The 27313-nt window shown below is 37.6% G+C and overlaps 2 protein-coding genes and 1 long non-coding RNA gene across 11 annotated transcripts in view; 1 reads left to right on the top strand and 2 right to left on the bottom strand.

The window, feature by feature from the left end:
- Positions 1-20229, top strand: part of KRAS (KRAS proto-oncogene, GTPase) — a 28083-nt gene extending 7854 nt beyond the window's left edge. For 6 of the 8 annotated variants that reach the window (XM_074826432.1, XM_074826434.1, XM_074826435.1 and 3 more), the window contains 3 exons: positions 2297-2456; positions 9486-9609; positions 16724-16866. In XM_074826432.1, the coding sequence (XP_074682533.1) occupies positions 2297-2456; positions 9486-9605 (280 nt within the window). In that variant the 3' untranslated portion in view covers positions 9606-9609; positions 16724-16866. Of the gene's footprint in view, positions 1-2296; positions 2457-9485; positions 9610-13438; positions 13440-16723 lie in introns of all 8 variants that reach the window. The other 2 variants (XM_074826440.1, XM_074826439.1) reach the window with 2 other exon arrangements.
- On the bottom strand, positions 16831-21070 carry LOC141924241 (uncharacterized). Its single transcript, XR_012623501.1, has 2 exons — positions 21005-21070; positions 16831-17043 (listed from the first exon to the last, which is right to left on the bottom strand). It is a non-coding gene; the product is annotated as an uncharacterized LOC141924241 (long non-coding RNA).
- A 638-nt stretch (positions 21071-21708) lies between these two features.
- On the bottom strand, positions 21709-23085 carry ETFRF1 (electron transfer flavoprotein regulatory factor 1). 2 transcript variants are annotated; one of them, XM_074826441.1, is made up of 3 exons: positions 23012-23085; positions 22133-22227; positions 21709-22032 (listed from the first exon to the last, which is right to left on the bottom strand). In XM_074826441.1, the coding sequence occupies exons 2-3, from the start codon at positions 22175-22177 to the stop codon at positions 21817-21819; spliced, it is 261 nt and encodes an 86-aa protein (XP_074682542.1). In that variant the 5' UTR covers positions 22178-22227; positions 23012-23085; the 3' UTR covers positions 21709-21816. The 2 variants fall into 2 exon arrangements, with proteins under 2 accessions (XP_074682542.1, XP_074682543.1); XM_074826442.1 differs by lacking the exon at positions 23012-23085 and having other exon boundaries at positions 22133-22242.
- Positions 23086-27313: the final 4228 nt, after the last annotated feature.

The raw sequence follows: 27313 nt of genomic DNA, 5'->3' as shown, positions 1-27313 counted from the left end.
TTTGTATGTCTGGAATTTTGGGTAGTTGGAAAATCTCTTGCTTCATTTGCAAGTTAGGCAAAGTGCGGGAAAGCTCTTCTGGTGTAAACTAATGTGACTTAGTCTTCACTATAAATAGGCAGAAATACTTACCTAAAGGCAAACTGCCCATTCCATAGATAAAATTGCGTGCTAAGATGGAAGAACTTATGCAATTGAAATTGTACAGACAATAATGTCAATTGTTAGTTTTTGTTCTGGAAGTGGAGGAGAAATACCTATGGAATGTTACTAGAAGAGTAACGTGCGAGTCCTGATGCCTACGAAGGGCAGATGCACAAAAATCAGAGCTCCAGGATGAATTCTAAAAACCAACCTGTTATTAGTTTCTCCATAGTCTCCCTTTTTTTTTAATAATTAGTTAAAAATTTCAACTCGTATTTTCTCTGTCAGATACACAGATAGAGATAGTATATAGAAATAGAAGCAACCTTTAGTGATTACCATACCAGATAATTTATAACTTAGTAGTAGCTTACTATTATACTGAACTGTCCTTGGGTGTTCTGTTAGAAGGCAATGCAAATCCCACCTAAGATCATTGAGTTTAGCAGCATCGGTTTAAGATTAGTCCCAAACACATAATATTAAGCGATTCATAGTTAGACATTTATAATGCTGTCAGATCTGTGTTGCTGTAGGGTGGAGGAGTGTTTTGCTATCAATATTACCCACAAACCCAACACCTACTCATAAGCTGAAGTTGCACATTTCTGTTAACGAAGAGAAGTTACAGTTCCTCATTTAAGGTGGGATACCATGACAGTTCAAGGTAATCAAAGTCAGCACACGTAACTACCCTGATTGTGTAGTTTCATTTTCTCCTGTATGCCAGCAAGTCAGCTTGTTTGATTGTGTAGTGTGCTGATGTGAGTAGCTAAACAGGTTGATGCCTACCTACAGAAATAGTTTACTGCTGGTTTATATCCAGGAGCAGCTATGGGATCAGGGGACTACTGTTGTAAATGAGGGACAAAATTGCTGCATGTTGATCCAGAGAGAGATCAGTATTGAGAATGCGGGCACTTTCTTTTAGGACTGTTTCTTTTTTTGTATTTAAATTGAGCTAGCCGGTGTTTGTATACATTTCATTATATATAAAATCTTCTAATGGAATGTATTGGTACTGGTGACTTTTAAAAAAAAAAAAAAAAAACAAAAACCAAAAAAAACCAAAACACAACAAAAAAAAACCCACCCAAAAACCTGTTAAGAGTTAGCACAGCAGGGATGGCAAATTAAAAAAACATATCTATTGCTCTCAGAAAACACATAAACTTCTCTTTGTTATTTAACCAGATTATTATAAATGGATTTCCTCTGGTTGTAGAGGAAGAAGGGAAAAAGGTAAGATAGATGTTAACATAAGGGGAAGAAGGAGTGTAGAGGTTTTTATGTGGAATTTTTGGTTTTTAAAGAGAGATGCAGATTTGCATAAGAAGGCCTTCCCAGTTTATTTTAAAGAATGTTGTGAGTTGAATGTTGGAGTTTCTACTGTGTATTTACACACCTGTGGATGACCTTGCAGACTGAAGCTGAAGGCTTATAAATAACTGGAAACGGTGACTATATTAATAAAGGAACATACTGCTAGGTTATTTGGGAAGACAAAGGTAATGAAATTAATGATTGTTGTTTGAGATTCTTGACAAGTACATCTAACTAGTATTACAAGATGCTTTCTAACTAGTGTTTGAAAGGACTCTCTTACCAGATTTCTCTTTCTAGACAATCAGACCAGTGGTCTTCAAACTTTAAAAACTCCTGTCTAAATGCAGAGTGTGTAGTGCTGTCTTTAATTACAAAACCACAAAAAACAAACCAAAATTGAGACAATGGACATAGTGCTTTTGACAGTGTTTTATCTTAGCAAATTAATTAAATATTATGAGTGCTGATTATGAGGGATAGGTAGTAAGATTTATACCAAAGCTGCTTAGACTTGTTCTGGCATTAGCTGTTAAAACAAAAAAAAAAACACTTAAAAAAAAAAAAAGTGTAATGACATCAAAATCTATAGTAGTTTGCAAAATGTCAACCTTTTTTTTTTTTTTTTTTAAATAAGATGATAAACTTAATGGTGACAGGATTGGTCAGTTCGGGGTTTTTTGGTGGCTTCTAATAGTGTATGTGCAGTAAATTAACATAAAGAATGATGTTGGAATCTGTTAATTTATTTTTTCATTGTTTTAAAATCTACCATATAAACTATGAATGCTTATTAAATACGGTCTGCCTTTTTTTTTTTTCTTTTCAGGGAACAAATAAAGAGAGTTAAAGACTCTGAAGATGTCCCAATGGTGCTAGTAGGAAACAAATGTGATTTGCCTTCCAGAACAGTAGATACAAAACAAGCTCAGGATTTAGCAAGAAGTTATGGAATTCCTTTCATTGAAACATCAGCAAAGACAAGACAGGTAAAGCTCAAAACTTACCAGATACAAGTGCAGAACTCTCATTGGTATTATCATAATGTTAATTATTCAAGGCATTGACAATTGCTTGGTTGTATCAATAGATAGATTTCTCCAGAGTATAAATTCTTGTGGTGTCTCTTCTTTCTGTCAACTCACTGGCAGCTGGTAATTGTTTATTAATGGGTGAGTGATTTGCTTCAGTTGCACAAACTCAAGGAATGAGACCTGGCCCGCTGTCACTCTGCACTGTCAGATGGTTGCAGCGTTCTTAACATTGTGATAAGTTTTAATAGCATAAAAATCACTTCTACTTAGATGTGAGATGCTTTTTTCCTCAGCAAGAGTATTAAGTAGACAAACAGCTAATTAGTTTATTCTGGTTTAAGTCTTTTCATTAATAACAAGGAATTTTTTGGAGGCATTGATTCAGTGTTAGTGGGACATGCTTGATATACTGTTTTATAGCTAAGCAATTGACCATAATCTTTTTTGAAATTACTGGATTAATTGCTTGTGTAAACTGATAGTTTTCTAAGACTAGAGCTCACTGTTGGTTTATTGCACCCCACAGGTATAGGTAAAAGAGGCAGCCGTTAGGGTCCTGGCAGTGCTTCTCTCAGGGTTTGCTAGGACAAAGGTGCACATAGTGGTATATCTGTGCATTTAGGAGAAGATAAGCTAGACAGATATAGATGAAACTGGTTCTGTACTTCTGGAAGAAAGCATTCTTTTTGCAAAATGCTGATTTGTGTTTTTTCTTGTAAGAGTTAAAACTTACTATCAGTACAGACTGGATCAGGCTGAATAACTTGTATTCTCTACATAATCGGAAGTATTATGTGCAAATTATGAATCAGGAATTAGGTGTAGCAGAAGGAGGCAAATAAGAGCAAAATACTGCAATTTGAGTAACTGCTAAATATAGTCAGCTGCATCACTTGGCAGAATTTTCTCACAGGCAGTATGGAAGTTACTTTTGGATATAAGAAATTAAAATTTTATTAGTGCGAATTTGCCACACCCTCCCAAATTTCTGACAAGTTGAAACCTGGACTAATTAGTAAAACTTTACAGAGGAATCAAAGGAATACTAACTTCTGACAATAGAGAAAGTGTCTATTAGGTAGGGATAAAAAACCAGAACTACACAGCTTTAATGAGAATAAATTAGGCCACAAGAGTGTTCTGAATAATGTGGAATATAAGTGGACTTAATAAATAATTACAGTGTTCTTGTTTGGAAGGTCCTGCATTAGTGGCTGTCACTGAGATGTTAGGATAAGAAAGGAAGAACTCTGAAATTATGTTTGAGGCTTGAAATAGTGGAAGTTCTGTACTAACATCTAGATTTTACTTTGTTCAGCCTGTTTATAAAATAGTGTCAGGCTTTGAAGAAATACTCCTTTTGCATAGCCACTTTTTAATAGAAGTATGTTGATATGATGGTGTATTTCCAAAGATTTCTTTTTCCCACCCCACCTGCAGTTTACTCCTACAAGCAGCCCTGCCATGCCTAGCCAGTACAAAATAACATGCTCAAAAACCACCACTCCAGTTTTATAATCTTTGTTTACAGAAAGTAGTATCTGCTTTTTTTATCTTTTAGACTTTTAAGAGGTCTGCCGGAGGTTTGTACTTATTTCAGAGGACAATGGATCAGTCATATATGAACTGTCATTCTATAATTTAGCTGCTTTTATCTGTGACTTTATATTTCTGGAGGTGCCAACTGAAATGTTACAGAAGGGATCTGACTGGCTTTTGTTTTTCAAAGCTGAACTTTACCCCCTCTACAGATAAGGAGTCCTTAAAGGTGTCTCGTGGATTTTGAAATAAAGATACCCAATAGGCTGTTTTGAGAATGTTGGCTTTTAAAAGTTGGAACCCCAAGGTATGACTGCTGATTGTTTAGCAGTGCTGGTCATAACATATTGTGTTATGAAACTACTTCATAAGATGCTGTGTTAATAAAATATTTTTGAGAAGACAAAAAGGAATTAGAGGAAGAACCTGATCTTTAATTACAGCAAGATCATCTAAATATTTGTGTATGTGTTTGTGTATGTATATGTGCATACATATGCATTGACATATTATGATTTTTCAGTCACACTGTCATATATAAAATGCATATATGTATATCTGCCTTCTTCCAAAGTAACTTTTTAAATTAGGGGATTCAAACCATTTTGAGAGCTGCATGTGGCCCATGGACTATATTTTTATTGGGCAGAATTCAGTCCTTGGCTATAAATAAATAAATAAATCTGGTCCTCTCTGGTTACATACAGAACTTCCAAGTATGAACAGATGTATTTAGTGGTCTGGTAACTTCTGGAGTCTGTAGAAAGTCTGACAAGAATACTTAGAAGTAGGAAGCTTCTTTTCCTTTCTTGTACACACTTCCTACCACACTGAAATGCCCTGACGAAGGGGCCCTCACCATCTTCTTGCTTCAGCCCTTGCCCATGCCCCACTTCTGCTGGAACTCAGAGAGAATCAGAAAGGTTTCTGGGGAAGGAAACAGGGGAGATGGAAATGGAAAGGAGTTGTGCATGTAGTCTGTTTTGACTGCCAAGACACTTTTTTAAATTATGACATTATATGCTCGTGCAGAATGATAGTTCAGTTCCAACTAAGTCAGTTTTTAAGATTTTCAAAAATTCATAGACAAGGTCAAAAACAGGAAGGAGTAAAACACTGAAATGAAGTACAGAAATAAGTTGTTCTAAAAGTTAGTGTATTTGTTTTTATTTGGTTCTGACTGGCAATAAAGATGTAAACTGTAACTTACTGCAAAAAAACTTACTACTCTAAGCCAGATATCTGTGTGAATTTTCATACAAATCATTGAGTTCACCAGTGAAACATTCACTTAGTGGACCCTGCAACTTGGGTATAAAGCTACAGATTATTAACTTTTTAAAATTAGACCACTGAAATTAAAATAATGTAATTTATGGAAAATAGTGATAGTCCTATTTCTAAATGTAAATGTGTCAATACTGGTGGTTTTGTAAGGCATGTTGCATCACTTATACCCATCCTTTCACAATCATTATGCAGAAGGGTATGAATTTCTTAAGTTTTTGATAGCTGTTTTTGCTTTTCTCTGTTTGATACAAGCTTTAAACTCATTCTTCCCTGTCCACTTGAGCATATAGCTTCCAATATTATCAATGAGAGATGAGAGGCAAACTTGATTTATCCCCTTCAAGGCTGTGTCACTGGGCTTTCATTTGCCTGTCAGTTACACAAGGAAAACCTCTTAAGGGGGTACCCCAAATCTGGTTTGATTGTAGGTTTTTGTCTTCCTTGGAACATTTCAACTGTCCTGCTAGTATTTAATTCAAAGGAAAGTAGATATATGGGCATTATTGTAAGCATAGTAAAGGATTCCCCAAAGCAGTAGGTCTCATTGTTGAAAATGTATATTTAAACACACTTTTGAAGTGTTCAGTGAAGAAGTTGACCTAAATCACAAGGATGCTGTTAAAGCATTATAGTTATTTCAGCTGTCTGATGTACAATAGGTTAGGCTCCAAACTTGTGACGAAAGTAAGTTGAGAACCTGTGCCTGGTCTGATGAAGTAATCAGTGCAGTATTTACAGAACTTCATTCCTACATTTCAGTTAAGATTCATGAATAACTATAATAACTTAGTTTGCTTGGACAAACTTGCCAATTTTTAGGGATTTGTCATACCTGGTTAATGATAATGTATGTGTTTCACTCCAAGCCATTTTTAATGTAGTTCATGTGTACAGGTTCTGTTTTATAACTTTGTTTTCAGTTAGTTATAACTTTGACAGACTTCAGTGTGGGTTGAGTTGTTTTGAGTTTTTTCATGTCACTTTTTTGTTCTAAGGTAAAACTTTTCCAAAAAAGCTTAGTCCTTGCCAAGAACAGGGCCCAAAAATAAAAGTTTGGATAATGTTGAAACAAATTCTGGCATCCAGCTTATGTGCTGAATGACTCCAGGATGCTGAGGAAACAGGTTCGTTATTTACCTAATGTAAAGATTAAACAGGTGCAGCAAAAAAAAGGATATATGTGCACAATGGGTGAAATTCAGGTAGAACAGACAGCTGTATTTCTGGCACTTCTTAACTTTGGAGTGATTAACTTTGTAACTTTAATCATGATTTTGTGCAGTATTTATTAATTTAATTTTTAATATTAATTGTATGTCTGGTATTTAATCATCATAAGATAACATTGGCTAAGCTGACTTGACCACTACGAAGTTTTATGTTGGGAGTGCTTTTATGCAAGTGAGTAGCGTTCTTTTTGCTTGTGTCCTCATGAACAATTTTATTTGTCTAACAATTGGTTTTAGGAGACCAACTCAGATAAAGTGTATAAAGGTGGGCACAGAACACTTTTGAGATGTCAAGGCTAATTTTCATTAGTTTCTTTTAAGCACTATTTACAGAGGTGGAACATATAAAGATTCCTGTTTGTACTTTGGTCTGTATTTGAAATAGACTTTCTTTGCACAGTCATATTTTAAATTGAATGTTTGGCTGTCTTCTAGGAGTCAAAAGCATCTTGAAAACTTTGCCTCAAGGTCATGGGTTCTTTGGGCTGTTTAGATTTTGAAGTTTTTAATATCTGCCAAAGGATATTTTTGCTTCCAGTTCTGACAGCTAAAAGGACTGGTTAATCATATTTGAAATATATGGTCCATGCTCATTTAAGGAAAAAACACTGAAGAATCTTAAAAGAAATTGGTATTAAAATGACTGCTTAAAATTTGTAAGACTGGCACCTGACTCTTTAAAATGTCACCTTGTGCTATTGAAATTAGCTAATGTGTCTCTGTACAGATTTTCTTTCAGAATAATTTTTCAACAGGATTTGTAAGACTGTTCTTGGTGGTGGCAGTAGTAGCAATTTCTTTTCTCACTCTGTGTCTCTACCTCTCTCTGCATTCCTAAAGCAAATTACAGCTCATATTGGTGATGGGAAAGTTGGCAATAAATGTTGACTGAAGAATTGATATCTGATTATTCATATGAAAGCTCCATAATCAAATTACGTATTTCCACTGCAAAACAGAGTTGCACAAACGTTGATTCTTGCACAGTCTGTGCTTTGGCACGTAGAAGCTGATCAATGTTTACTGTTTCCTCTTCAGGAATAAACTTCCAGGAAAATGTGAAAGTATGAGCTTTACTTGGTTTTTCTGCTGTTTTTTTAATGGCTTCCTTTACATTTTGAAAACTCAGATCTGGAATGTAAGACTTGTCACCTCATCAATACTACATCCTAACAGGGCCCATTGTATATAGCAGAGAAATACAATCCAATAAATAAATCTAATTAATCCTTAAATTCAAGTGGCCGTAGATCAGCAGAACCTTCAGATAAGTAGCAGTGTGTTAAGAATGAGTCTTATATGTGATAACTTACAGCACAGTTCATGCAAAATGACCCATAACTGTGGCAGTAAATGTTAGCTATTTCTGTTATTAGGTGCATAATAAAGATGAGTTGGAGAGATGATTTTTGGAAAATCTGCCAAATACAAGCCCAAATTGTGTGTTTGGGTATTAATAAAGTTTTGAGGCTTAAATGGTTGTACTCTTTTTCCATGAACATCAGTCTATTCTGGTTTTATTTTCAAATAATGAGTTTGTATCAAATTAACAACCCTGTTGATCTGACTGAGGAGACAAATAATGAGATTGACAGTAAGGTAGAAGGGAGATTTGCTCTTCCCTTTAAAAGTTGCAGCTAAACATTTTGCATCTTGTTACAACAAGAACATACAGTTTTATCTAAATTTTTAAGTTTATGCACAGATACAATCAGTTTAAAATAACAGATACTTTAACTTAAAGCTGGTGCTGTACCTCTTTATCTTCTATTTGCTTAAAGATATCTTCAGTCCTCATACTTTTTTTTTTTTTACTGATCATCTCCAAGTAGCCTAAACAGAGCTGTAGAAAGGTAGGGCATGAGACCAGAGAAATAAAACATGTAGCTCTGTGTCAGCCGTGGAATACTTGAAGAGCTCTCCTCAACCAGAGAAAAATCTGAGCAGCAGCACTTCACAGGCTGTCTGCACTTTAGTGGTTATTACGGGACCCTGGCAGTTGCCCGAGTCTGGCCCAAGGAAAACAGATGAGGTGTGCCTTGTAGGTTGGTGTAAACCAATCTCTTAATATCATAATAATGAACTTGTTGCTCTTTCTGCATGGAAGAGTAACTTCTATAATTATAATAAGTAATTTTGAAAGTTACTCTGAAATATGATATACTTAAGGTGCTTCTTAAAAGCATTGCCATGACTCAAATATCCCTTTTCCTAAGTCTAATAGCATAGTACTTGCTCTGTAAAGGAAGTAGCTTGAAAGACCATATTACCCAAAATTTAGTATTCTTGGAAGATTTTATTTCTTTGTAACCTCTTAGGAAATTACCTCTTTAGACTTTTTCTATACTTTGTTAGTTTGTTCCCCAAATTTTTGGAAAGGAAATACACCTTCTTGCATAAATAACAGAACATAAATGAGCTTACAGTAACAGGTTCTCAGTTTGGCTATGTGTGAAAATACGTGGTTAACTGTGTTTCACTTCACACACATACCCCCCCCCTTAACAATCTCCTAAGGTTTTCTGCCTGCTGAATGTATCCATGCCCACAAAAATGTGTGAAAAGATTCAGTAACACAAGTGGTGTTATTTTCAGCATGGTATGCGATGGAAGAAAATCATTCTTCTTTTTGTCCGAGTGTTACCTTGCACAGGAAAAAAAGAGGGCTTGAAGTATAGATATTGAAAATAATTTTTAATCACAGAATTCTAAGTGTGTGTCTTGCTTGCATTAAAAAGTATTTATCAAGCAGCAAATGTGCAAGCCCAGCATTTTAAATATATAAAGGGAGATCCACATATCTCTCTCAAGTAAAGCTCATAATTTCAGTGGTTTTGTTGTGGTGTTTTTCCCCTGCCATTGGGTGTCCCAATATGTCACGATTGTTAATGAAGCAGTTTTTAAGGAGTTGTGTTTTACAATGCAGAGAGTGGAGGATGCTTTTTATACATTGGTGCGAGAGATTCGACAGTACAGAGTGAAAAAAATCAGCAAAGAAGAAAAGACTCCAGGGTGTGTGAAAATTAAAAAATGCCTTGTAATGTAACAGGGTAAGTTTTGTAATGTAACAGGGTAAGTTTTACAAATCACTTGCCAAATAAAAATGATTGACAGCATCTTGCTAATCAGACATTTTATGATTAATCGATGACATAAATTACGATATAAAGCCAATCAGATTTCAGTATAGTAGTCCTGAATAATATTCCTAGCAAACACCCAAGTGCTATGGATTTGCTTTGTTTCATGGGTTTTTGATAAATAGATTAAAAAGAAGTGTTTACTGCATATTGAGTTCTCCATCTGTGAAACAGAGACCTAGTTGTGAATGTGAAGAAGTTAAGAGGAGAAAGCTTTATTACAGATAGATTGCAGATACTGCTGAAGTGAATATTGATTGGCTCTTCAGGTTGATGAACTGAAGGGAGAGGATCATCATATTTATAGCCCTTCTTAGGAGGTTCTTAATCCAGCAAAGTAGCATTTGGTTAGCAGCTGGTGTACAGGATTTCTTAATTCACAGGCCCTTCCTTATGCTATGTCATTTTTCCCTTGTTTTCCCACAGCTTAAAAAATTTACTCTAAAACATTTCCAGAAATACATTAGTTTGGGTTTTTTTTGTCAACTGTAATGCCATGAGTGATCCAGATTTGGACAAAATGCTAAGGTTTCACTTTTTAGAGAGCCTTTACAAGCGGTGGGGGGAGAAGCAAGAGTGAAGTAAAACTGAAGGGGGTGGGAAACAAAAAGAACAAAAAAAAGCACCAGAAAACCAATACCCAAATTCTCACAAAATCATTTTTTATCCATATATTCCACTGTAAGAAAGGGAAGAGGAGAGGGAAGAAGAAAGTGATATGGAAGAAGTGTGAGTCTAAATCACTTCCAGTGCTTTTTGAACAAACCATCAGAATAGCTCCTTGCATATATTACTATCCCATTAATTCTTTACTTCTTACTGTACCAGTGCAGAGAGGGGGTCGTTACTCCTCACATACTTGTCCAGCAGGAGGATGACCTGGAATTTCCCATTGTGTAAAAGAAGAACTATTCTCTTTTTCGGGATGTTTTTTCACACTTGAGAACATCTTGCAGAGAGGCAGTGGAATTTAACTTGTATCCTAAAGAGACTGTCACAACTGTAGGACTATTCACTTCAATAAGGGAGTTTTATTTCTCTTTCTGGGGCAGGGAGTAGAAACTTAGTTTCATATCATCTAGATCTGCTCAGGCACATTCTATTCTCAGCTTTTAAGTGATGAATGACTGCTCTGAGAATTCTTTAGATGTTTCCTTGAAAAAGGTACGCTTTGTTCGTATCAAAGGTTTCCTTTGTAGGAAGGTAGAGGATTCAGTTAGGAAGCTCCCCAGTCTTGCATCCAAGTATCAATAAAATTGATGCCATCAAAATACCTTGTTTTACTCTTTCCTAGTTATCAAAAAACAACTAACAGAAGCTTGGCAAGATTACTTTTGGTGAGAGCAATATGAATTGTTTAAGTCTACTTCCTGAAACTTTCTGAAAACCCACTTTACTGTTTCTTGCTCTTACTAATGTATCCATATATCAAAGTAGAATTTCTTTTTGTATACTGGGACTTTAAAGATCCTGAATTCTGTCTGCTTTTCCTTTCTTTGGACTTCTTTGGGAAAAGGACAACAGGATGGTGGGAATTGTGGTTTTCATTATTTTGCATCTTTTCAGATTTTAAGATTCTTTTTGATAGTTCAGTGAACATATGCTTTCTTTCTACCAGCTTCCTACTTAATTTCTGCCTACATCCAAGAGAAGTATGTTTTTGGGGATTTGTCTGTGTTGGGTTTTTTGTTGTTTTTTTTTTTTTTCCACAGATGGGGGAAATATCTTTTGTGAAGAATGGATATTGTTGGGGTTTTGGTTTTTTATTTTGTTTTTTTTTCCCCATACCCTATTTAGAAATAGAGTTGGATATAAGACTCTAGAACTTCAAGAGTCTGCTCAGGGGAGGAAACACTTGTCTTTATACTCAAGTGAATTCTATATAGTATTGGTAGTCATTTCAGCAATGTTGTATTTCAGAGGTTAAGCTGGAGAAGGCATATTCCAAAATTATTGAGTTACAGCTGTAGTTCAGTAGTAATTCTAGTGGAATAAGAAATCTGACATTTAAAACAGTCTGGCTTGTATTACTTTCCATTCAGTAAGATGATGTGTATTATTTCAGCCTGATGCATAGTAGATAGCTGAGGAAAACAGCACCTAATGATGTGAGTCTTTCAACTGGGATTTTAGACTTTAAAAATATTCATTGTAACACAGTTTGCAATGATAGTATTTATTTTCCTTTTTTGTCTGTGGATAATCAAATTTGATGGTTGTTGGAAGTGTGGGAAAAGCAAAATAGCAAAAAAACTGCATAACCCACATTTCCTTATCACATGGTGCCCAGAACAAACACAGGATGGGATGGAGATCCAGTGATTTGTGTTGCCATGGCACCAAGGACGAATGCGAAACGAGGTGGAGGCTGTGCGGTCCCATTCTTCCACTTTTCTCAAGGAACATTTGTCATGACCATGCAGATTTATCTCCTGCTCTTCCCGTTCTCTCAAGGACTGTTTTGCAGTACTCTGCGGACCTTATCTCTCTTTCTTCCTCTTTCCCATAAAACCAGTGCACACCTTGCACCAAGGAATGTGCTGTATCGTTACTCAAGAAACAATGGTTTGACCACAGTCCCACCCACTCACATAGACATTCTTAGATTATCATCCCTCGGGCAGTATTTATCGATACCAAATTGGAGGGCTAGATTGAGGGGTTTGTGCTCCTTGCTGGCCCCCCCGCCCACCCCCACCCCCCCCACCCCCCCCCCCTCGCCAGTCCCTGGGAGGGGACAGCTTTTGGTAAGATTTGGGCCCTTGGCTATGCCAAATGATTACCCGGGTATTAAGTGTGTGTGATTGCAATCGTTTTTTGTGTGTAGTGCTATATAGCCAACCTGCAGTTTGTGCATTTATCGGAGGCACTCTCAAAGAATCTGTAGATGTTGCATAAGAATAAACCGAACTATTTGTGAACTTGACTGCTTCTCCTGAATGCAACCAGACCTACAGCATATGGGCTGTTCCTGTATCTGGTGTCAGGCCTATAGTTATGGCCATAATTGGCATACCTATGAAGAGATAAGTCCAGCCACCCCTAGCCCCTCTGATATCTGAGGACCAGCTAGAACGCATCTCTTACCAAATTAATTCATTACCTTAAATGCAACAGTGGTTCAGAGTGTTTTGCTACCTCTTGGAATATTCAGTTTATCTTGCTGCCTGTGGGATGCCTTCTTAGTTATGTTGATCCTGTACAAGGTAACTGAAAACTTTGACTATCCAGATTACCATTAACTACTGATGCATTCCAAGAGGCTTATTCCTTTTGGCTGTTACACAGTAAAGCACAAAGTACGTAACATCTTTTGCTCTGTTTGTAATTTCCAACTAGCAAGAAGAAATGTCTAAAACTCAATGTAAAGTCAAAAGATCTTTTTCAAAGCATTCAAATTTTACATAAAAAACATACTGTAACAAAAAGTTTCTCTAGGGCATAGATTAGACATCTAGATAATGTAATTCAGCTTGAGCTGGGTTAATAGTGAAAAGGTTTTAATTCACATCTAGAACTTTTATAATTCAAAATTTTCTAGATTCTTGATTAAAGCTGTAATTTGATTTTTGCACAGTACTACAGAGGTATAGAAATAATTTCCTTGTGACTGATACGTATGCATATGTATATATATAGTATATTAAAAATAATAAAAAAGACTTTTCTGCAACTTAAAACTTGATTAAGGGGTTTGGGGCTGAGGTATTAAGGAATTCCCACTTCCTTATGAATTTAGGGTTTCTTATTGGTAGCCAGATTAGCTGCCAAGTCTCACACGTGCTTGTAACCACGTAACCACGTATCCAGTCTGCTATATGGTGATGGGACCACGTGGTGCTCCAAAGAAAAGTTGTAGCCAGGAGTAGGCTGTTTCTGTGGGAACAGTTCTGACTTTTCTGTTCCCTTTGCCTTTTGTAGTTGCCCTTTGGAAAAACAAGTGCGAGGAGCAAGCTCCACCAGTGCACCTTTATTGAGGCAGTTGTGGTATATTTCTGAGCATGCTCAGTGAATTTTGAGTTTCTAATCCTGAGCCTGGATTTAAAGCACTCATTCAGTACATCTTACACTTTCTCAAAAGCTTGCGCACAATAACTCCATTGTTAGAGGGAGGAAGGTCAGCTGCATGCAGTCCCTTCTTACTGAAAGTGACTAGAAAGGTTGCCTGCCTTTGATCTTACAGTATTGATGCCTTTAGGGACCTTCTCTAAACAGAGTATCCACTATTTACATTTAAAATACAATCCATAGACTGAAAAGTAAAAGACCTCTGTTTGTCTTGAGTTCTCCAGTTCTAATTCACAAATATTCTAAACGTAGTTTTGCATGCCATGCCTGAATCTAAGAGGAATTGTGGCAGAACCAAACTACTAAATACGTAATTGATAATTTTAAAGGCTTGATCTACAAAGGTGTAAATGCAAGGACAAAAGCTAAGTCAATTCCCTAATATTCTGCAACACCACTGTATTTAAAAGATCATCACCTTACTAGGTAGAATAAAGATTTCAGCCTTAATTGTGAAGTCATGTGTTTAAAGGCCCACAATAGTCTCTGGATATGATTTTGTACAAGTTATTTTCTCTCTATTTATTTTAAAAATTTATGAGGGAGGTGTTTCTCGTTTGAAGACTTAAATTGCAATTTTTGTTTACCATATCTTATTTGAAGAGACCACTGAAAGCTAACAACTGTCCTCATAGTGAGTGTTTTTCTAACACATTAATGATGAGTGTGGTAGTTTTGTAAGGAAATTTGAACAGTCTTGTAGAATATTGTGCAGAGATTTTTTTTCTTAGACCATTCTTGGGTTTTAAGAATGAAACTATTCTTCTGTCTGTTGTGATTCTTAATAATGTCCTCTTGGCTGGCTGGCTGAGATGAGAACTGCAGTAGACACATTTTGAGTCATCACTACTTCTAGATTGTTTTCCATCATTGCTAAATACTCACTTTGTGCATTAATGCTGAAGGTATAAGCAAAATACACTAGCTCTCTGTAAAATAATACCAAGCATTTCTAATTCTCAAAAGATTCATGGAAGACATGATCTTTTCCAGAACTAAGGCTACTCTTCCATTAGGCATGCTACATCAATTTTATATTGATTAATGATATTTGAAAATGTAGAATAAGTTATTTGCAAGTGTATATTGTATATTACAAGACCTTGCAAAAGTGTGCTCTTAGTATTGGGAGATAGGCTGCCAAAGACTTTGACTGAACATCAGTTATTTGTAAATGTTTTATGAATGTGAATGTTTTTAATAAATTTACATTATACTGGGAGCATTGTTTTAGAAGTGAAGCTATTTAACACCTCAGTGTTGTTTGGACTTTGCATATTAAGTTTCATCACCACTTGGTGTTTGACTGAAACAGTAACAAATTTGGTGATTTGGGGCTTTTTGTTGTGCTTTTTTCAGAGTTCACTTTCAGGTTTTTTTTACTGAAGTAGGCATAGACGAGTAAACAGAGACTTAATTTTTATTGGCAGCTTGAAGGCAAACTCTATAGCTGACAAGAGGTAGGAAGGTGCCTGCCAGTTTGTAGAGCTAAATTTCTACACCCAGTTCTGCAGTTGTGCAGTTGGCTGCTGTGATACATTAATATTACACAACTGTTTCTGATCTATCTAAAAGGTAATGTAAGGAGTTAGGCAGTGAAGAATCAAGATCATTTTTATCTTAATGATTTTATAACTGTCAGTACTCAAACTATTAAATGGAAAGGCTGACTGACAGGATGGGTACTTGATTGGAATTTGGAGCAATGTGAAAGCTAGGCAGTAAACTTTCACCTAACTAGGTTGTTACAAAGTATACAGTAAAACATTGTACTCTAGATATGCTGGTCTCTATCAACCAGAGTTAATTTTTGTCAGCTATAATTACCCCCGGGGGAAAAAAAATTAAGAACTACTCAGTGTGAAGAAACATTAGCTTTTGTGTCTGTGGCTTAACTACTGGAGCCGTGTGGAGATTTTAAGTGCCTGTACATGATAGAGCACAGGTAGTGTGTTCCACATGTCTTTAACTGTGTAAGTTGAATAAATGATTTCTCAAATATTTATCATTGGAACATGGAATTGATTTGATTGATTTGCATATGTAAAGAGTTATAAAACTGTTGTGATTACTGTATTAGTGTGTCTGAGAAATGACCTGAATATGTAGATTAACCATAACGATGTCTCTGGTATTGAATTCTTGCTACAAATATTTGTATTTACTTTTCAAAGCTACATATAGACTATTAAGGCATAAACAAAGCTAACTAATGCTTCACAACTTTATTCTGTGGTAATAATATACACATTTATAATTTAAACGTGTGGTACCTATACTTCTCTAGTTTGAAGTGGAACAACACGTGCCTTCTTTGAGATGGAGAAGAGGGCAATACTAAATTACTTTCCTTACCACATTAATTATGGAATCAGACCTATGGGGTATGTGGTCAGACCCTGAGCAGTGAGTCACCTACAGGCTGTTTTAAGCCCAGTTTGGGGAACAGCTGAGAGAGGACAGGTGTTAGCTGTTGCTGGCATCAAACTAGTTCATTCAAGGTGTTGTTTCAGTGCTCCTTGGAACTCAGGAGAGGAATATCTTATAGCCAGGATTAATCGTTCAAACGATGGCAGCCCACTCCCCAAAGCTGCTCTCCTGCAGGCCCCTCTGCCCATGCACAGTAATGCAGTCAGATGTGTTCCTCTTGCATGACAGGAGACAACTGTAGTTCCCCTTCCAATTGAGTATGTTTCCCAGCACACCCCTTCCCAAGAAACAGGAACGCCTGAGAGGACTGTTGCCCTGGCAGTTCTTCCAACCCACAGTCTACTCAAGGGGATGTTATAAAAGCCTCAGAAAGGAGGAGACAGTGTAACCTCTCCTGGCAGGCAACAAAACAGATTGCTGATTGAACAGACTTCACCTGATCAGTCAGATGAAAACAGGCTGTACCTAAGCAGGCATGTAAGTCTGTTAATGTGATCTTAATGTGTGCATGTATCTATCTTTTCAGGGTGTTGATGATGCCTTCTATACATTAGTTCGAGAAATCAGAAAACACAAAGAGAAGATGAGCAAAGATGGTAAAAAGAAGAAAAAGAAGACAAAGACAAAGTGTATAATTATGTAAATACAATTTATCCTTATTCTTAAGAAGTACTTAAGTAATTTTTGTACATTACACTAAATTATTAGCATTTGTTTTAGCATTACTTTACTTTCTGCCTCATGATCCTGTTAGCTTTACCTGAATGCTTGTTTTAAATGACAGTGGAAACTTCATTCCTCTTAAAGTGCCAGTATTCTTTGACTTGGTTCTTGAACTAGCAATGCCTGTGAAAAAAAAACAAAACAACACAAAGAAAACAAACAAAAAAACACACAAAAACCATCTTGGGACTCTTTGGTGCATGCACAGTTGCTAACTTCCTATTTTTCTTACTGATTGTGAACTTCTGTTCTGTGTGCAAACCAAACAATGAAATGATGCTCTGCACATTCTAACATCCCCTTGAATTTTTTGGGTTTTAAATCTGGTTGAGAAAAAGGACTAGTTAGCAAAAGAGACTTTCATTTTAGTCTTTCTTTTATTTTAGACTGACTGCAATATAGAAAGACCAGAAGCCTTTATAGTCTTCCTGTAGATTTTGCTTCTAGGCATCTAGTCTTGTAGCATTTCAGATCAACATTAATGAATGTAAAGTAAAACTTTCACAAAATTTTTTTCACCGCAGTTTGTCACGGTCACTCCTTAAATACTCTATTTTTTCTATAAAAAAGAAAAATTAAAAAAAGACAACAATGCACATCTGGCAATGGAAAAAGTAAAAGTTCTAATTAGGTTGATTTGCTATTGGTAATGCATTGCTTTAAGACTTTCACTAACTTTTTATGTCTGAAGACCAAGGTGAAATCCTAGCTCTTCCGACCCCCTGTGGCAAATCTTTAAGTAGCTTTGTTCAGTAGGTACAGGATTTCACCCTTACTGTCTCTAGGAAATACTAGAAAGCCTTAACAGATAAGTTGATTGAAATTCTTAGGTTAATTCATACATGGATCCAGAATTTACCATAAGAATTAAATCAGAATGAATCCTAAATTATATAGCAAAGTAAAACCATTCTTTTTTTTCCCCCAAGTGTGGCATTAAATATTTCCAGATGCCCATTTTGTGCAAAATAGGGGAGGAATTTTAAATTCTAGTAATATCAAATGGGTGAATGAATGAGCTGAATTTAGCTGCTTCATGCAAATAATTTGGAAATCCACTATGCCATCAAAATGGTGTGGAATTTGCACAAACCATCAGCATAGAACATGGTTTCCAGAGTCAATGTTGTTTGTGTGATGTTCGTGAAGTACTAGTTTCGTTGCACAGATTAAATGGTTGGTGAGTGGCATTCCAGTGTCTAGACTGTCATGAAGCTAGACCAAGATTTTAATGTTGTCTTTCTCTGTGATTAAGTTCCCTTGTGATTTCCCCCCTCTCTTTTTTTCCTGATTGGAATTAATGCAGAATTTTTGCAGAAGCTTTCACTTTTTGGTACTGTAGTAGTCTAGTTATTCTGCACTAAAGAAAGAGCTGGTAATTCCCGTGCTGCCAGTTTCTGTTGTCTTACTGTAAATGTTACATTGTTTGATTGTTTCATTAGACCCTGATTTCCTGAAGGTACACTTCTTCATAGTACCTAAGCTGCAGAGTAAAATTTGAAAATGTGACTCTGGTGTACCCAAAAAAATAAAACACAAGACATTGAAGTAGGATAGTTCAGGACACTGGAAAGTTTGGAACAGGGAATAGCAGCGTTGCCCTAACCTAAGGTATACCTAAACAATTATGTGGAAATTTTACACAGTATAATTTTCATATACCTGTGTAACTTGGACCATTTATATGATGTCAAAGGTGCAACTGTGTGAGAAAAGTATTCTTTTGCTTCTACCAAAAAAACTCGCCGCAGTGACTCGTATACTGTCTGGATTGCTGCATGTTTAATTTCAATGTGGCTGAGAGAAATAATGCCTTTCCCTGCCTGTGCCCCCCATTCCTCACCCTCCACCAAAACCCAGACCCCCTCCCCTCCCTTTCAGTTTCCACGTGAAATACAGATTATGAAATATTCTGAAAAACAGTAATAGGAGAACCTAACATTATAATTTAAGAACAGATTCTTAATGTCACATATTACAGCTTCCAAGATTCAAACGTTTTGGAGACAGTTAGTTATTTGCATGTTTTAGACACTGTTATATATGAAGAACATAGCAAAAGTAAATAGTATACCTTGAGCAAATGGAAGTAATCTTAAGATTTTTGGCAACTGAGTCACAGTGCATGTAAAATTAGGGCTGGTCTAAAATCCTTATGTTAATTTATCTAAAAACTGTTAGGAGAAATTATAGCTGAAATGTCTTAATCATCAAATGTGGATTTATATAACTAATATAAAGCTATATATAAAATAGTTTTTTTTTTTTCAGTAAATGTGATCTGTAGTTACCAATCTAATTAAATTAGTACAAAATGTTTAGATTAGCCCTTATTTACTTTTTTTTAAAAAAAGAAATACACATCCTTGCCACTGTTGTGCAGTTTTGTCTTAATATTTGTTGAGATTTGGTGGAGCATGTTGGATTGCAGCTTGCACAAGTTGATCTCATAATTATTCTGTCTCTCCCTATTTGAAATGCTTTCAGAGAACATACCTGGATGCTGTCTGTTCTGATAGCAACTACTAAATGAACATGTGAATCACTTACCACGTTAATACATTAAATTGCCATGTGTCAGGGAGTAACACCTTCTTACAGTAGCTTTATGTAACTCTGATAAACAACTTTATCATTGGTTTTCTCAAAACTGAAATTTAATTATTTTGACCAGTTTCATTGCCCTAAAATTTTTGTTAACTTACTGTAACAAAAACTATACAGTGAATGTTGTAACAGGATCTCTGTAATGGGTAAATACTGATACACAATCTTCTGCTCTTGTCTGTGCTATGAAGCAATACAATTACTACCTTTAAAGACCATCAAACTCTAAACAAATCATTTTGTCTCAAGTTTACATAAAGCTACATAGATGGTAAATCTTTCCTAACATTTCTTTATTCCACTGTCTTGTGTTTTCATGTTGAAAATACTTCTGCTTTTTCCTCTTGAGTGCCAACTTCTTACTAGAATGATTTCTTAATGTAATATGTTTACCTGGAATGTATTTTAACTATTTTTGTATAGTGTAAACTGAAACATGCACATTTTGTACATTGTGCTTTATTTCATGTGGAACATATGCAAGTGTGATCCAGTTTTTCCATCATTTGGTTGCGTGACCTAGGAATGTTGGTCATACCAGACATTGTTAAAAAAAGAAGAAAAAAAAAATGACCACTGTTTGTTTTAAAATTTTTAATGTTTTTAGGAGTATGTGCTGTGAGGTGATCTGGAATTTGTCATTTTTTTGTCAAACTGTACTGCTCCTATTTATTGTAATGTCATAAAAAATAGTTATTGTGAGTTTGTCCCAGTTTCCTTTTCCTCCCCAAGAATTTCAGTGCCTCATCTCTGTATAATGGAGCATCCTGTGAATTGCCTGTGTTTGGCAGTTGTTCTCAGTTTATTTCTTGTACTTTTCCTTGCCTGTCACAAACCTGCTGTCCTTGCCCACTGGTGTTCCCTCCCTCTTGAGAGGGGGTGCCGTGCTTTATTGTACCGATCCACTGCCTCCGGTCTGTTCTGCTCTTCCATTCTGTAGTCCGCGGGGAGCAGAGCCTCACTTCAGGTGAGGCTGCACTTCTCACTCAGTGGTGCAAGCTGGACCGTTATCAGTCATGCCCCAGAGACCTTCTTTTCATGAGTCTCACTGCAGACTTGATTTGAATTGGTCTACAAGTTTCAAATTCTCTGAATAGCTACTCTGTGTCCATTCCCATATGCACATGGGGTGGGGGGGGGCAGGGGACGACATGACTTGAAACTGCTACTGTTCTATAAATTTATACTTTGGCTCTTTGTTACCATGTCTGGATACTCTTTTATCAGTTATTGAGAAGGGTAGGTTAAGTTTTATCTACAGAGGTATTCATGCAGAATAGGTTTTAACTGCAGCATATTGTAGAGGAGTTAAGTTGATGTGGAAGGACTTTTTCACATCAATATAGTGCTAGAACCTGAAGCACATTTCATCACAAAGTAGTGTACTGTCTAATTTGTCATCTTTTTTATTCTACTCTGGAATTTACGCATGTGGTGACTTGCTATTGCCAACAGTTCTACTGCAGTGATTACTTACCTCTATTTCAAAGATTATTTCTGTTCTGTCTCCTGTGTCATTTAGTTCTTGGGGGGTTGAAACACCAACCCACCCTAGTACGTACAGAGTATCAGTTCTGGCACAGGTTTGTGCTAGTCCAGCCAAAGTCTACGTCTACGGTTAAACTTCTCTTCCAGGGGAAAGGATCAAGTTCTGTATTCCTGCTACAACAGTGACACAACGTCAGAAAGCAGCAGCAGCAGGAATTGTCTTCAAGGTCTAAGTGCATAAACCACTATGGTTCAAATTCACCCTTTTCCTGACCCTGTAGTCGTCTTTCTAACACAGTAAGACAGCACCTCTACCAGCCTGCCAACGTGACTCTTGCATGTTAAACAGATATAGTTAATATCTTCAAGAATTTACTTTACCTTTTGAGAAGGTGCTTATTTATGGTGGAAATGAATCATTAAATGTTGAAGACTTTCAAAATCAGATTAAGTAACAAGAGAAGCGTAGCGCCTTGAATCAGCATTCAAACACACAGCTATCGGGTAAGAGCTCTCTTTTCAATGTGCGTATCAAAGTGAAACAGAATCATGTTACCGATACTTCCTGCAAAATTGTTTCATACATTAAGTTTTAGTTCAAGGAGGTCAAAAGTAGTTGAGACAAACCTGTTTCCCACATAATACAAACTCCAAATCCTTCAAGTGATTACTTAAGGGGAAGCAAAGTCTTAATTTGTACTTCAGATGGGTTGGAAGGATCTACATTTAATTTCTTTTGAGGTTACAGCTCTTTTATTGTTTATGGATTTGTATTGTTACATACAAAGTCATTAGCACCAGTTATTGATTGTTGTCACTGTAGTAGCGCTGTTTCAGAGCTCTGTATTTTCGGAGAAAGTACAAAGCCTCCAACTCTTTTATAACAAATTCTCCTCGTGCAATTAGTTGCTTAATTTTTTCAGGATCTTTCACATCTTTATTTTTTAGAAAAGCTGCTTTCAAACGGCTTCTAAAGTAGTCTGCTCCTTTGGGATACTCCCTTCCAAGGTACAGCAGCTTGAAGAAAAAAAAAAAAAGTGGGTTTTTTAAAATAGAGTGTGCAGTGAAAGGGTTTTGTCTGGTTAAGGGAAGTGCTCGTGGCATTTAAGACACTTACATTTTTGTATAGATTCAACACTTCACCTCTTAAAGAACTGGCCATTCTCACGTTTCAGTGAACTCTTTATTCTTGTGTGTTTTTGGTTTTTTTACCTGAAGAATAACCAGTTTGACATTAGCCTTCCATGGGAGTCAGTAAATCCCAGCCTCATCCTTCATAGGCATGGCTTCTAACCAGATTCCTTTATCTTACTGAGCACTGTTTGCTCTGTTATTTTCTGGTTCTACTCTCTGTCTCTTCTAGTGATGGCTTCTTTTGTTTCCATTTAGCGTCTCTTCTCCCCTTCTGTCTCCCCTCATCTCAAACACAAATCAAGAAACTTGAAGAGCTTTCAACTACTGTATCTTTGTGCTGTGCTTCCCATTCCCTGTTGGGCTGCTAGCCCGGCAGCTGCTTTGTCTGTGGTCTGCTAAAGGAACAATTTATAAACATATGCGTATATATACACATACGGTAGTGAGTGTATATATATATATGAATAAAACTGTAGGAATCCCTGCAACTTTTGCGTTCATAAGTATTTATTTTTGAAATTCGTTTAAATGCCTTACGAATTGAGGCCAGTGCATATGGAAAACCTAACATTTAAAAAAAAGCGTTAGTAAAGAAATAAACTGATTTTTATTTTTATAAATAAAAGCAACTAGAATCCACTCCAGCTCCCGCAGATGACACTAACGGGGACCCGGCCGCCCCCCTGGAGGCCCGGTGGGGCCGAGGCCGTCCCCTCAGGCTGCGCCTCCCCCTGCTTTGCCTACGGGGCCCGGGGCCTGTCGCCCTGCGCTGCGCCTCCGCCGCTCGTTCGCTTCCCACACACACACGACCCCCGCGCCCCCGGGCCGGGCCAGGCCGAAAAGGAAAAGGTCAGTGTCTCACCAGCTTCCCGCCGCGCCGTAAAGCCCGCCGGCACCGCTTTACGGCAAAGCCGTAACGGGGCGCACTGCCCTGCCGGCCGGTCGGGGGTGTACGGCAGCACGGCCGCGCCAGGGGGCGGGGAGAAGAAGGACGCCATTGGTGGCGGGGAGCACGTGGGAGGAGGGGCTGGTCGCCTAGGCAACGCGGCAGCGCCATGATGAGAGCGGGCTGGCGGCGGGAGCCGGCGGTTCAGAGCGTCCGGAGGCGTCTGCCCGTTACGGCGGTTTGTCCCGGGGGTCCGCACCACGGCGCCGGGAGGCTGCTGCTGCCCGGCCTGGGTGACCGAACTGCCGGCGCCGGCGGTGAGGGCGTGGTCTGCTGGTGTCGGCCGCGGAGCTGCACCTGCACCCTCAGCTGCGGCCGGGGCCTGGGCCTGAGCTGGGGGCCTGGGCGGTTTGCTAGTGCCTCTGTGACCGCAGGGCTTAGAGCTCATGCAGGTGAAGAGGGGAGGCAAGAGCAATGGTAACGGGCTCCTTGAGCCGCTGATCGGACGGTGAAGCGGGTAGTGGGTGGGCTGAAGTACCCACATGAGCTGCTGAAGTACCAGTACATGGACAGAAAGATTTAAGGCTTTGAAAAATCACCTGAAAGGCATGTTAACTTTTCTGCAATCCCCCGATCTAATTTCTTGTGCTGTCGTTTGTTACTGTGGCTGCGTAGCATGAAACCCAGCTTGGAGGGGACTAAAACTTTGTATGTTGTTAGAATCGCTCCACTGTAATTCTCTGCATTCCCTTGCACAGCCTGTCTTTGCCGCCTTCTCCCTTCTCCACCCCCCAGGGACTATTACGTGGGTAATTAATCACACTGAAGTTATATAAATTCACATGGCAATATTTAGACATTGCAGAGAAAAGGTAAATCAAATAAGGGCTTTGCTGTTAGGTGTTTGGCATCCTAGAACCGGTTCTTATTTCCTGTAGTCATTTGGAGAAGTCTAATTACATTTGTTTCACTTCGTGTAGTTTCCCCATAAATAAGAAAAGACTCCGGTGATGTTTCTGTGTTTTTCTAGGTCATGTCATGATGTAATGTAGTGTTATTCAGAGTAGCACACAGTATCAATTGATCAGTACAGAAAGCATACTTTGACCAAATTGTATATTGGACTAAATTACATATTTGTTGTACAATAATTTTTTAACAGTGGGAATAAGTAGATATACTTCTATAATCATGAGTGTAATCTAGCCTGATGAATTATGATGGTCTGGAGTAATGTGTTAGTGCCTAATTTTCTGCATTATTGAAATTACTGTCATTATAATTTTTTCATAGTTAATCTCATCTAATTTTACAGAACAGTTGTATCTTCTAGTTATTCCTTAATACTTCATACTTTGTTCTCTGATGCTCATGTTCCTTTCCCCCCCCCCCCCCTCTGATTTTCTAGGGTCGAAAAAAGGGAAAAAAGGTAGGTAGACAGAAATATGCTCTAGTTCAGATACAGGATTTTGACCCTTGCAGTGTTTGTTTAGACAGTATGCCGGCACAATTCTGTTATTTTGGAAATTAAATGAGTAAAACTACAGAGTGCTTCATGCTGAAATTAAAGTAAGCATCAGTTACTTTTGGACTTAATGTCTACAAAGCATTATTTTTAAAAGGTTCTGTCATAATAAAGGTGCTGTGACACCATAACTGTATGCAAATGTGCTTTGTAAAAATAAAAAGGTGGGTTTTCTTGGTTTTTAATCTGCATTTCTTCTGAACCAGTTGGTCAGGCTCAATTGAATTTGAAAAAGGAGCAGGCATTTCCAGGGCAATAAGCTTATGTGCCTTTGTCAGGGAGGCCGAGTCATGTTCCTGCAGAGCTACTCAGAGAGAAGGTGGCGGAGCGCAGCCACTCTGTGTTTTGCTTGGCAGTGAATGTCCAGGCAGAGAGCCAGTGCCCTGGCTTCGAGCCACAGGCTGGATGCAGAACGTGATGGGTAGGGGAGACAACAGACAAGTCCACGGGAAACTGGATTGCATAAATTCATCCTGTGGATTATTCTTAATTTGGTGATAATGGAATTATCCACTCCTCCCCCAGAAAAGAACACATTCAAATGTGTTCCTTGGAGAACTGTGCATCTCAGTTTTATCAGTACTATGTTAAGTCATAAGAATGTGAAAAGAAGTTGACTAAAAAGTGATTAAGTAATTGAAATAAGCAAATTCTCTGTTTTCACTGGAAGAAAAATAAAAAAGGTTTTTTTATTTCTTTTTTTTTTTTTAACTGGAAGGAACTGATTTTTCCCTGAAATCTTAATGGGTAGAATTGTGGGTTTTACTGACTCTGTTCCTAGGAGAATTTTGCAAGTAAATGCTTTGGTAACAAAGTGATAAGATGCACGTTAACTCTGGTAGGTGTACATTTGTTGTTGGCACTAAATTTTCACCATGGATGTTTTTATTCAAGCTTCGTGATAACCTTTGCATTCAAATTTACATTTATGTATACATGTATTGCAGTGCAAAGTAGTGTAAAGTGAATAGCTTTCCAGGTAGTTATTTATATCTGAAAATATGCTAGTCAGAATCAAAATGTGAAATAACAGTATTTGTAACACACTTTTTATATGATGAATAACAAAAGTTCTCCTTGATTATTTTTAAGTTCTCTATCAGTTGGTTTGCTTGTAACAATATTTACCAAATTAGGGATACTTGGGTGGAGTGGGTGGGAAGACTTCATAACACCACCGTGTTTATTTGCAACTGTCTGGACTTAAGTCCTCTTCTGTTGTCTCTCTTTGTTGGACCTCTTTCTTTAATGCCTTATTTACACCTCTGCAAGATGGGCTGTGTGCTACTGTGCTGGTTTGGTACCATTCTGTACCCATTTCTCTGTGGAACAGAACTGGATCCCTAAGAGATGCCTTTGATCCTTAGTGCTTATGTACATTGTGATACTGTCCAAGTAGAGTCTCTTGCTGACACTGTGGATGAAACTCATACTCTTTTAATCGTTTTACCTTACTGGACAGAACCCTTCTAAGCCCTCGTCTCTCACCAGTGATGGCCTGGGGACTTGGGATTCAGCTCTCTGATGTGCAACATCCAGGTTAGATGCTGAGGTGGAGGATGTGTCTCCTATTCTTTTCACGTTGTCTCGCACTCTGAACCCATTTACATTTCATGTTTTCTATGTTTTAAAAAAGTAAACATTTGATTTAATTTAATTGTCTTTCGTTTGGGTGTCAGTGTCAGAATACCATTGTTCAGCCAGTACATAGACACACCACCAAATGCAAGTCATTTGTTCTTCTTGATGTCTTTTGCCATCCATACCTTTGCTTTCAACCTTAGTTTAGGCTGCTGTCACTCTTTGTTTTCTCCATATGCTGGAGCCTGTGCAGAATATCATGGTTTATTTTCTCATGTGTACAAAAAAATAGCCTTATCTCTCCCACTCATAAACAATAATGTTGACTGTGAATTAATTTTGCAGCCCATCTTTCTCCCCTGCCCCTCCTTTTTTAAAAAAAATAAGATCTGTTGTATTTGGGCCTTGTCTTTGCAGCATTTGCCTTCAGGAACAGCACTCTTCCCTGGTATCATTCCATCAACCCCAGATGGAGTCAAGGGAGTCAAGGAACATTGACTGCAAGTATATTATATGTGCAATACAATGGCAGTGTTACCTGTGTAAACACCGAGTAAAACTGAATAAAGATCATTTAGTCCTTGGTAACTTTGTGCTTGTTGAGGACTGCAACCTTAGGCTGCTTTTGCTACTGCATTAACAGGAAATCAGTATTTTTCTTCTGTGTGTCTATATTTTAAGTGCTGTTTTGTAGTGAGTGCTGATTCTACATGTTTGATTAAGCATCCCAAGACTGCCTCAACACGAAAACCAAACAAACACAAAAACCATCAAAATTATAATTAAAAAAACCCCCACCAAACCATCCAAGAATCTTACATTTTTGGTGAGGAAAAAAGTGAGGGGCCATTAGCAACATCTTCAAAGAGAATTATGCTTTCCACATCCTAGCTGTTTAAGTCTTTTGAATAGAGTGTGGCCTCACATGCCAGATCATAGAATCGCAGAATCACAGAATGGTTTGGGTTGGAAGGGACCTCAAAGATCATCTAGTTCCAACCCCCCTGCCATGGGCAGGGACACCTTCCACTAGACCAGGTTGCTCAAGGCCCCGTCCAACCCGGCCTTGAACACTTCCAGGGAGGGGGCAGCCACAGCTTCTCTGGGAAACCTGTTCCAGTGTCTCACCACCCTCACAGTGAAGAATTTCTTCCTTATATCTAATCTAAATC

The sequence above is a fragment of the Strix aluco genome, chromosome 5, assembly GCF_031877795.1.
Source record: "Strix aluco isolate bStrAlu1 chromosome 5, bStrAlu1.hap1, whole genome shotgun sequence".
NCBI lineage: Eukaryota > Metazoa > Chordata > Aves > Strigiformes > Strigidae > Strix > Strix aluco.
The sequence above is the reverse complement of the archived record's forward strand: the minus strand, read 5'-3'. Positions and strand labels throughout refer to the sequence as shown.